Source organism: Rhea americana, unplaced genomic scaffold, assembly GCF_003343005.1.
Source record: "Rhea americana isolate MKP2758 unplaced genomic scaffold, rheAme1 scaffold_206, whole genome shotgun sequence".
Taxonomy (NCBI): Eukaryota; Metazoa; Chordata; class Aves; order Rheiformes; family Rheidae; genus Rhea; species Rhea americana.
The window spans coordinates 638,917-650,946 of record NW_028186217.1 but is presented as its reverse complement, the minus strand read 5'-3'; the positions used below and the strand labels follow the sequence as shown (position 1 = coordinate 650,946).

Sequence of the window (12,030 nt, the reverse complement as noted above, 5' to 3'; positions counted from 1 at the left end):
AATTACAGGCTCAGAAGGGACTGCTCTGCAGTCTTTTGTGCTCTTCTTCACTCTACCCTTATTCTGCCCAATATCCAGTTTTCTGTCCACTAGACTCCTTTTCCTCCATTACGCTTCCAGCTCTTCTCTCCACACTGATTCCTAACTTGTTTCTCTCTCTGTACTGCTCACATCTTGCCTGTTTCCCACCCCAGGTGCTGTTTCTGATCTTGCCTTCAGCCCTATACAGTCAGCTGCACACTCTCCTCCTCTGCCATGCTAGCAGGAGAAGCACTGCACCCTCCTTCTCCATCCTTGATGCTGCAGCCAGGACCATGGCACAGGAACCTTGGCTCTGGGAAGAAGCATGCCCAGTCTCCAAGCAGAGCACAACACAGCCCAAATAGCACACTGCATCTGTGAGGGAATGAGGCACACGTAGATGTGCTAACATTTGAGGAAAAAAAAAGGAGCAATAGAAGTCCAATATGCCTGAGATGCATCAAGACTCTCTGCACATGCACTGCTAAAACAATCTGCACACGCACAAGAAGTCACTGATGGCATAACACAGTCTTTCCACACAAACAGCAGTGGCCTTTGCCTGGGACTGCCTGGTATCCAAACAAACAGCCAAAATCAGGTAAAAGAAAGAATACAGCTGGTGATGAGCAAAAGTGATAGCCTACTGCAAAACTCAGTAAAATTGGCAGATATGTACTTGAGATCTTCAACAAACTTAGCTGCCAAACCAAAACTCCTCTTAGCATATTAACACATTTTTTAAAATTATAAGCTTTTAAACTGGCCCAAAATGTAGAATTTTGAGACGAATGGCAGYAGGCACATCTGTGGTACTACAGGGGTTTCCATGATGCATTAAGTCCTGGTCCCAAACCAGAACTTCTTTAAAAAAAATATAACTTAAGTAAATTATTGCCAATCCCACTCAAAGTGGCTGAATACTAGATGAATATTTCCTCAAAAAAATTAAGTCTGCAAAAGGTAACAGGTGTGGATGGTTTATGCCAGGCCAGGGTGGCCTTGGAATTATAAACAATTGCAAGTAGTTTTAAAATGAGTGAGGTGATAGGAATATTACCTCTGTCAGCTACATCAGACAGGTTACTGATACTCCAGAAGTTTCTCCAAGGCAAATCTTTTTAAAAGCTTTATCATTCACTAGTATTTTCAGTATACAAAAATGTACTATAGGTGCTCATGCTTTCTATGAGCTTAGGAGTACAATCAAATGTTAGAACTATTACCCTTTTAAAATGCTATACTCAGCTAATTTTATAGTTAAAAATTCTATATGCACTGAATTATGGTTATGCTTTTCTATCCTGTTTTCCTCTGCAAAAGAAAAAGTTCACTAATCAACTTCCTAATACCTCCAGCAAATTGTACTTCTGGGTTTCAGCCAGATCCAATGAAATCCCATTTCTGACTTTTTTTTAAGTGCTCAAGAAAGATAATTTACATGTGATAAGAGATTGCCATTTTGCTGTTTTATCTAAATTGTGAACTCATTTTCCTTCCTGTTTGTATCAGAAAGGAGCAAAAACTTGATTGTAATAATGACTGTAAAAACAAGATTTGAAGAGGCCACAGCTCTTTCCACTTGCCATTAGGAAGCTTAGGGCTGTAAGTATTTCCTGTACTATGGAGACTAATCCTAAATATAAACAAATCTGATAGGCCAGAAAATTCCAAGTTTAAAGTAAACAGAGGAGAAAAGCCTGGAACATAAAAGATTTACCGCTGAGATGAATATTTGGAGACAAAGAATTATTTTTTCTGTTACCAACATTCAAGAGGCACTACAATCAAAGTTACAAGGGTCTGAGCTGAGAGCAAAACCGCTCTGTTAGAGCGTATCTCTACAACTAGTAGCTTTTCCATGTTCGTGTAAATGGAATTTTTCATTTATTCTTCCAGGTTTAATCACTGTCTCCAAGAAGCATTAGACTTGAAGCACTTCAAGGGTTTGCAAAGGGAATGGAAATGGCCTAATGGATACTTTTCCTGGTTAAGTAGTAACAGCTGGTAAAAGCTGTAAATTACTGCATTAAAAGTTACCTAGTTATAGCCAYGTTTAGTTCAGGGTGAACATATCAAAACTGGCTGTTTTAAAACAGCAACAGGAATCAAGCCTTGTGGACTAACTTGAGAGTCAAAAGACATTGGGGGAAAAAAAAGCATTAAAAAATGATTATCAGGTTTAGTTTTTACAGGGCTAAGTGGAAGGAGAATAGCAGGACAGTGCGAGGAAACCACTGCAGTTTGCACTACACAATTCTGCAGTTATAAAAACTGTCTCGATATTTCAAACTCTAAGACAGAAGCATATTCCTCTGTCTTAACAATCACAAAATGGTTGAGGTTGGAAAGGACCTCTGGAGATCATCTAGTCCAACCCCCCTGCTCCAGCAGTATCACCTAGAGCACATTAGACAGTCCAGGCAGGTTTTGAGTATCTCCAGAGAAGGAGACTCCACATGGTTGACTTTGCCAGCTTCTTTTCCTTTTTTTCGGGGGGAAAGGGGGGGGGCTGAGGGGCTAGAGAAGTAGCAGTAATGGTGCTGGAAGTGAAGAAAGGTTACCCAATCTTTTCCCAAGCATAAAGATTACTTACTGCCAATGTACTATCTCCAACATTCGATGCAATAAGTCCCTCAATTGTGCCATATTCTGCATCTCTAGAATTGAGCCTCTCCATATGGTTTTTCTGTATCCTCCGGATGATCAGCACAGCTACCGCAGAAAAAACTATCAGCACTATCACAGGAGCAAGTATAACAATGATCAGTGTTTCCATGCTGTAACCTACAGCTTCTCCCTGAAGGGTTTGTCCTTAGAAAAAAAGAAAAGAAAAAAGTTTGTGAATGCACAGGAAAAAAAAGTTGAAAGTCAGACACAGTAATACTGACAGCAACATTTTACTCGGTAGCCACCTACTCTGAAAGAGAGGTCATAACTCCACCAGAGCTCTTTAACATGTGTGCTACTAAAGAGACTCCCTGCCGAGCCATTAGAGCAAACTTCAAAATAAATCCTGCGTTTCATTGTGAGATTCAGGATTGCAGCCTGCTTGGAGATATTAACTGAACTCTGAATCCATTTGTGCACTGTAACCCCTAAGACTCACTCAGTGCCAGGAATCACACAACTGGTGGATGTCGGATGTATGTGAGCAAGCCCTAGGGTGGGGAACAAAGCAGAAAGGATCTCACTGTTTAAAACCCGCTTCTCACCAGCACAGCAGCCATCTCACTCTCATCACACCAGATCAAAGCTGAACTATTYTCCTTTCTCAGAATTCACCATTTATAGATTAGCCTTTTACCTTTGGAGGAAGGCAGCTGTGCAGTAATATTCATGTTGCACAGGTATCCTTGGCAGCACTCAACAGCTTGGTCAGGAGATGGAGGCGTTTTGCACGTCATTTTCCCTTGTTCATAGACTTGGAAGCAGCCCTTCTGGTAGACCTTAGCACCATCATTAATGCTCAGGGAAGCGAAGCACTGCTGGCCCTGGCAACGATCTCCATTCCCACAGGACATGCCTTCGCACACACATTCGTAGTGGACCATATTTAGCTTCAGTTCATCATCTGTAAAAAGAAAAAGTAAATATGTTTCCTTTCTTCTTCCCTCTCAATAGCTTCAGTCATTCACATGAGTTACTCATTAGACAAAATCTGCTGTTTAAAGGAAAAAAGCATTACTTGTAGGTAGTGCTGAAGAACTATCAAGTAGGAGATCATGATACTAATTTATCTGATTCAGCAAAACAAAGATAAGAGCTTGCATCCAGTCATAGCTGTCTCACTACAGGTACCCTTACTTCCAGCCTCCGTGACATTTCACATTGCCTCATGCACGTACGCTGCTGCRTGCATACAACACAGCAGGGTCATCTACACAGAGACTAAGCAACAGTGTAAATGTAAAGTAGATTTACTAAATTACATTTCTGTATGGAAGTGGTTATTCAAGTATTCTGGAAGTTATCTTAACTAAATCAAAGTCTCTTAAATTCCAAGCAGACATGGCTGCACAGGATTAAGTGGCTTTTAGCAGTTTATTTTAAAAGGAAGTTTGGAAGATAAGCATTTGAGCAGTACCTTGCAAGTGTGAGTAACCAAGGAGAAAAAAAAAAGAAATAGCACAACTATTATTAGGCACAATACATTCCTTCTAACTCCAAAAGCTTTAACTAGTAAATGGTAGAATTTTTTTAAAGTATAAAATAGAAAGCTGTACTTCCAAGTACTCTCAGTGAAATGTCCAGAGTTTCCTAGCTAGTAGAATTACTCCCTCTCCACAGAGCTCCAAAACACTGTCCACACACAGTCTTTCTAGACTAGAATGTGTTTTTGACATACCGTATCTGGTCACTGTGGTCACGGGCTAGAGGAGATGACACTCAACTAGTTAACAGAGAAAATACTGCATACAGGACCACAGCGAATTTTCCAGAGACAAAACACACTTCAATTTTCTGGACGATCCAGCTGCCTATCGTGGTAAACAGCGAGAGGCTGTTGCGCCGTCACACATAGTTAAGGACAGGCGCAACTCTGATGGACAGAGCACATGCCACCGCTCACCCCGGCACACAGTACATGCACACACATTTATGGCTCGTCAGCTTATGTTTACATACTCTTTTTCGACTCTTTCTAGCATGCAAGAAAAATTTCCAACCACAAATGCAGTAGATGCTCCTAAAAATAGCAGYCGAGTGTAACACGTGTTTGACTTTTTCAAGCCTATCATTAGACTCTGCCCACTGGGTACATAACTCAGCTTCTTTTCCATTCCTTTTCCCCTCCTCCCACAATAAACAAATATAATTTTCCATTTTTGAATTGCTAAGGTAAAAACTAAGGGGAAGTTCCGAAATAAAACAGGGTCTATCACATTGATTTTGAATACAGGCATACACAAGCCTAGTTTTACAAGTAGCATAGCTTCCTAATTTTGTAGGGATTCTTTTTTTTTCTTGTCAAACAGATTCTTATAATCAATTTTACGTCCCCTCTTCTCACACAACAGCAGAAAAAGACAGCTGGTGTTATAAAACACAAGCCCTTCATCTCGGTTCCTCCTGTTGGAGTCCCTGAAGGCATTTAAAGTTGAAGATCTGTAACAGACTTTCTTCCAAGTTGGACTCTGAGGCAGATCATGACTACAAGAGCCATGCATGTGGTAAGGGTAGCTTTCACTGGACAGCCCTTTGGGTAGCAAGGATTTTAGTCCCTCTGAGGAAGGACAGAATTYCTATTGCCGTTAGCAAACATTTGGCCTGCTAGTACACAGCTGAAATTTGCAGGCTGCAGTAACAGCTATTTCAAATATTTAATAACAGCAAATATTTAATAACAGTACACAGACTACATAGTGTAGGACAACTAACGTACAATCCAGAAGCCATGCTAATTCCACAAAGAAAATTAATCTGGACTGCAGCTTGCTCCAGCTGGTTTCCCTCTTCTCTTGACCCCTAGGACCCGCAGCCCTTCAAGGCAAGGGAAACTTCAGGGAAGCCAGGGGAACAGTTCTGGCCAAACCTTTTGGGGGAGTTCTTACAGTGCTAAAAATGGATCAAAAAGCTACTGCAAGTGCACAGGCCTGTTAATGTGCCTACACAGAGCAGACCTGAAACCCCTGAAGAGCAACAAACCAGTGCATTGCAGCTCTAAGCACACTACTCTTTCTTTTCAGTAGACTGCTCTGGTCTCAAGGTAGGCTAAGTGATCTAACATGACACAACAGTTGTGGATCCATTCAACAGAACATGAAGATGCAGTGACCCTGACTATATACACAAACATACACAAGCTGCTACAGATCTTGGTGTGTTCACAGACCAATACAAATCAGTTATCCGCTGTTTAAAAATCTAGTGAAGAACTGAAGAACTCGTGGACTGGAAAGGGAGAAACTCTCCTTTGCCAGCCCCATGGTGTACTACCAACATACCTGCCAGCACTTCCTTTGTTAATGCKATTGCAGTGCCACACACAGTTAACTAAGTTAAATTTTACTCCAGCACAAAAGTTTATTCAGACTGCAAAACCAGAAAGCTCTGCATCCCTGCTGCTCCAGCCTCAGCTGGCCACCAGCTACAACAGGATTGYGGCTAGAGAAGGGCACCACAAACAAACCAGGAGATGCATCAGTGAATACTTACAAGCTAAACACTTCTACAGCAACAAGGCATTCTCGGCATGCACAAAGCCAACTTTGAAGGGTTGTTTAATCTAGCCTTATTTCTCCCAAGCGAAACCAGCTGCACTGGCACAGCACAGTTTCGTTGCATATGGTGAACGCACGTTAGAGGCACAGTTTATCGAACGATACTTCTTCACAGCTCTCATGAGTGTTTCTGCACTAGCAAGTTTATGGAGCAGACACGACCGCCAAATGCCACCGGCCGTCTGCAACTGAGAGATGGCTGAAACAGATTAACCCCCTGTAAACACGCGCACACACGCACTTACCCAATAACAACTCCCAGCGTGGAATGCAGTCAGGCCAACCGCATATACAGCAAGCAGCCAGGCAACAAGCAGGCAAGAAGCCAAACTTAAAAATACTTCCATTAGCTAAACACATTCACTGCATAGATCTTTGTTTCGTAATACACAGACTCATCGCTGGACTTTTGGTCCATATAATTTACTGTGCATACAAAAAAATCTGACCGGCAAAACAAAGATGCAGAGATTTGCATTAACTCCTCAGAGCTTTATGTCTAAGTCTTTATGTCTTTCACACAGTTTATTGCTTATTATTATGAAAGTGTCAAAACCGAAGTGCTTTTAGTTTGCTTACTTACTTAGTGGAAGACAAGCAATTACAGTGCCTCATGTATTACTGTTAATTATCTAGGTATACAAACAGAACAAGAACTCAGATATTCCACATTTTAATCAGTAATATGGAATTTCCAATGTTTAACTATCTTCAAAGACCTCCCCTTTATCACTGCACTAAGTACATTATGCTGGATGCAATGCTCCTGGGTGCAGGTACACAAGCCTTCAGTCTTCCAAATTTTAAATTACTACTAGCAAAACCCATGGATGCTCACAAGAGAACAACAAGCTGCAAAATTTTGAGAACTGGGGATAACTACAGAAATGCATATAGGTAAGGAAACAAGCACAAGGTTTTGGCTTCTCTGAAAATGTTATTCCACATGATCAGTTACCAAACTAGACAGTTTTATTTCATATGTTGTCTTCAATTCCTGGATTGTAAGCATTTTGTTTAACTGTTTCGAAGCATACCAAAGCTTTAATTTCTAAGGAAATATTTGTAATCGATTTCTCTGGTACTACATCTTAATATTTCAGTGATATCTCTTCACATTTAGAATGGCAATTCATTTTCAATCCAACAGATAGTAAAACAAGCACTTAGACACCATTTACACTAGAGCAATCTTGAATTTTAAGTTCAGTTTGAACAGAATGCCTATCTTAAATATGTGATACAGTCAAAACAAAGCACTGCAATAAGTGTATAAATAGTAAAAACTATAGTAAGAGTCAATTTTCCTCTCTAAAGACACAATCTCTACTTACACATTTTAAAGAATTGCTTTAACAATATCACATTATTTCCTTCCAGCAATGCCCTTGAACTGTACTATTATCACATGTCCTCCCTTAAAGAAATTTCATTTTGCAGATTAAAAATTGCACACACGTGCACACAGACTTGATGCCTCAAAGGGACARCTCACATGGAAGTTCAGGACCTCTTAATATGGGCCTATGAAAAAAGCCAGGTGGCTGAGGACCAACAGAATTAAAAATGATAGATGAACKAAGATCCAGTTTATCAAGATCTGACTTCATAATGGTGGAAATTTAATAGAAATGATTAACTCCCCCTTATCAGAGTTTGGTAAAGCAGAAAAGGAGATCAAGACCCACCAGTAAACTTTTTATATACATATATATATACACACATACACATAACCCACAGTTGTGCGGCAGGAAGCTGTCATGCCTCTGTGACTGCATACTGTGCATGCACAGACACTGCGATCATCAGCTAACCTCAGAGGCACAGCAGAATTCAATCTTCAGAACCACAGGGGCTCAGGCACTGGCACTGAAGACCACTCAGAGTCATATTAAGGTTATCTTTTTTGTACGCTTGCCACTATGGTCTGAGAGTGTCACCACATGCTGAGAAAGATCATTCTTTTCAAATGGAAAACCCTGAAATCAAACTAAAAATGTTAGAAATCATATGTGAAGCTTGTTCCAAAATTCATGAAAATAAGAAAGTTGATGAATTCTCCAAGAAGATAAAAGAGGATAATCTAATATCCTTAAGGGTACAGGAATTTCACACTCAAAGGTCAAACAATATTAAAAAGGCAGTAATGTTCTTTCTTAAATGACTAGGATAAGACAAAGAGGTGAGTTCTATTAGGGCTACACACTGTAACGAATTGAAGCAAAGCAGACAAGGAAAAATTAAAATCTCCTGGAAGTCCATTTAACTTTATAACAGACTTTCTTTTGGTGGTGGTGATCTTTCCTTTATGATTGTAAGCCATCTCAGGGAAACAAAAACCCATCAGCTCATGTTTAATCCCATCTTCTGAAGCCCAAGAACAATRCAGAGTTCGCACCTAGACACTACTCTAATGTATGTCCAGACATTTAGCCCAACCATGAAAGAGTGCAAGAATCTTCTAGCCCAATTCTAATGAAAGGAAATGGTCTGACATGTTGTAAATATAGTAAGATAAAAAAATCCAGAGATTCTGCTTCTCTCCCACCCCTCATTATTTTGTGCATGTATTGAAGACAAGCCTGTTCTCAAAATATCAACATTAAGAAAAGGAAAAAAGCATGCATGAAAACACTTCTCTGTCCCTAGAAGTGCAACTACACTGTCAGAGAGGATATTTCCAAAGACAGACTGAGGAAAACCTAAACAAAACTGAACCATGAAACACCCTCACTGTGTAACTAACTCAAAGAACATGCTGCAGTTGGGATGCACACGACAATACGAAACCACTACAGATGAGCTTGCCTATCAAACAACCCACGTGTGACGGAAGTAAAAGGAGGTCTCTCCATAAGAAAACTAAACGTGGTTCCACTAACAACTCCGGCATATGACCTTTCCCTGTAATTCTGCAACRGCCTAGCTGGAAGGTCCCTGTTAAGGGTCGCTCCTTGGCCGTTTTGGAGCTCGGCTGAAGGACACAGCCCACAAACCCTTCCAGGACAGCTAGTCACGGGTGCCCAGAACCASTGCTGGTCTGGCAGGGCCATAGTATGTGGAACAGGACTGCTGGCATGGATTTTCAGTCGGTGAGAACTCAGCTGCTCTGGAGCCAGACCCAAATTCCCACGACCAACCCCCCCCCCTTCCCCCCAGGGCTTACAAGCAGTGTTCATCACTACCTAGCTGAGGACTTGATTCAGTTTGAAATTAGAAGAAAACAAAACACAATGCTTGCCACAGAACTTACGGTCAGCAATTTTACCAGCTACAGGCAAGATAGTTTCTACATTTAGAGGCAGATGTTATCAGAAATTACCACCCTTATGCTACAGACAGAGAGTCAATGCACAGGGAGCAATGGCACTCCTGCAGCTACCTGTTGCCTCTGGAAAGCAGCAGAACATGGCCTCCAGTGGCCCAGCTGTCTGCTCTCACATTGAGAAAGACCCATCTCCGTGACTTGCTAGCAGGCAGCAGGGTATCAGCTAGCTTGCCTTCCCCTCAACAGGTCTCCACCAGAGCATCCCACCTTGGAACTTACTGCAAACATAGGTCTGCTTTCCAAAATTCATTCTAGCAGCACATCTGCTCCAGTTTTGCCTTTGTTCCCAGATTAAGCATGATTATATACCTCCATTTTGAGTAGTACAGACATTTCCAGGAAAGGAGGAAAAGARTTCCAGCATGATTTAGTAATTCGTCTTTCACTGATTACTTATTGTCATTTCTTCAACAAAAAGTCATAAAATCTAATTGCCTTTAAGGGGAGTCAGGTCAAATAACAGCTAAGATTAACATCTGTAAGGTAGCTAGGGAAGGGTATAGTGGTTTGATAATTCTGTTCTATAGTCTGTACTATGCAGGCAGTGTCAGTATACAATTACACACGTGATGCAAGTGAAATTAATCAAAAAACTAAAATTCAACATGCAGATTTCCTGTATTTTTCTCTTGTCCACTTACTGCTCTTCATGTTAAGGATATGAAAGGTGGATGGTTTTATCTTTAAGACTGTTAATAAAAGCAGTTCTGAAAAGCTGAAAAAAACCAAGAAGCAGATAGCTGTAGTTCAGCTGTGTTAAGAAGGGAAARCAATTACAGCCATTGATCCCTTTTTTTGTTTAAGATCAGCAGCTTAGTGATTTCCATTAAATACCTGTCCAAGGCACCCTCCCCCCCCCTTTTTTTAAAAGTTTTCTTAGAATTTCCTATTCCTATTCCTATTTCCTCAAATCACTTAAAACACATTTACATTTGAGAAAATCATGCAAACGTGCAGGAAACCTTTATTCAACTACAAAAAGAAAAAGGCTGTTTGAAGGGAGCAAGGAGGCATCCTTCACAAGGCCATCTCAAAACATCCAAAACACTTTCAGATGAACCATCACTGCCTCTCCATAACAGTGGAAAGCATRCTGTTCTCCCATTTTGCTGAGGCAAATCTTATCTTTACTCTATATCATAAAACATCTGTGTGTACAAACCTACATAACAATGTATGGAAAAAACCTCACTTTGAGTATTCAGAGATCTTATTGGAGCAGTCATAGAGAGTTACCAAACTTCATAACAAATGCCCCAAATAAAAGGGCCCTCCCACAGAACAGCTTAGCTTTTTACAAATGCTGGCAGTACAAGTGCATTTTAGCCTATGGGCCGGAAAGGTCCAGTCAGTTCCTAGTTCCGTAATTTGTCCTTTAAATGTCGTTTCCCCATTTAACTCCCCAGGCTTCGGCAAGACACTGTGCCGGTTGCACATGCTGTGTGCTTTATACATAAATGGACAATGAACTTCCTTCGAGACAACTTGAAATGGGAAAGCAAAGATCTCCTTCCTGAGAAGACTCTGCCTATGCCATCAGCTTGTGAAATAATCACACTGCCATGGATCTGCGCCAGCCGCTCCAACAGCGAAGCCTGCGCCTGAACCCTTCAGCAGCAGACAGCGTGACCGCACACCTCACTTACCTTCCAGACTGGGGGAGGGAAAAGCCATCATGATCAGTACAGCAAGAATCATAATTCCATCTATCATTGCAGATCTGCAGAAGGAGAGAAAGACATGAGTGCTGTGTACAGTATCACTATCAGATACCTTTTGAAGCAACAGTTCTTAAAGCATAACCATCCCAAAACCCAAGGTTTATCAACACTTTCACTCATTTCTTACAGAAAACTCAGAACAACTGGATTTCAGTGGTCTCTTTTATTGTGCCTCGTTTCTTAAAAAATGAATTTCCTCCATTTACAATATTCATAATTTATTGCGATTTTGTAAAGTTTTTTCTTTTTTTTTTTTTTTTTTGAAGAGCCACAAAAACACCACTTGCAACTACAGTGCAAACTTACAAGTACACCAATAGGGAAGCATCATTTCTTTCAGTACCAAGCAGATGGATATAAAATAGAGAGGCTTTACTCTTTAAAATAGGTCTTAAAAGAGTTAAATTGCTGTGAACTTAAGAACTTTGTGTAAAATTGCATGTCCTTTAGGCTTTGAGGGGAAACATGAAAGACCTCAGCTAGAGAACTCTGAACAACTTCAACTGGCAGAGATAGTTGCTAGACAAGAAGAAAAAGAGTAAGCTGTATTTAAGGGACATCACTCTTAGAAAAGTCATCTCCAGTTTTATGCTGCTTTTTCAAGGGCTGTCCTTTCAATGACCCAGCTTCACTTCTCTGATACCAAGGACAGGTAACTGCATGCTGTGTAAAAGCTCAGGGTGTTTCCAGCACGCCAGTAAAGGCGCACACCCTGTCCAAAAGAAGTAAAGGAGTG

General features: G+C 40.8%; 1 protein-coding gene across 4 annotated transcripts in view; it reads right to left on the bottom strand.

Annotated features, from left to right (window-relative positions):
- Positions 1-12,030, bottom strand: part of ACVR1 (activin A receptor type 1) — a 49,712-nt gene that overhangs the window by 22,687 nt on the left and 14,995 nt on the right. For all 4 annotated transcript variants that reach the window (XM_085304328.1, XM_085304324.1, XM_085304326.1 and 1 more), the window contains 3 exons: positions 11,220-11,293; positions 3,329-3,595; positions 2,618-2,835 (listed from right to left, as the gene is read on the bottom strand). In XM_085304328.1, coding sequence (XP_085160454.1) covers positions 2,618-2,835; positions 3,329-3,595; positions 11,220-11,286 — 552 coding nt within the window. In that variant the 5' untranslated portion in view covers positions 11,287-11,293. The remainder of the gene's footprint in view (positions 1-2,617; positions 2,836-3,328; positions 3,596-11,219; positions 11,294-12,030) is intronic.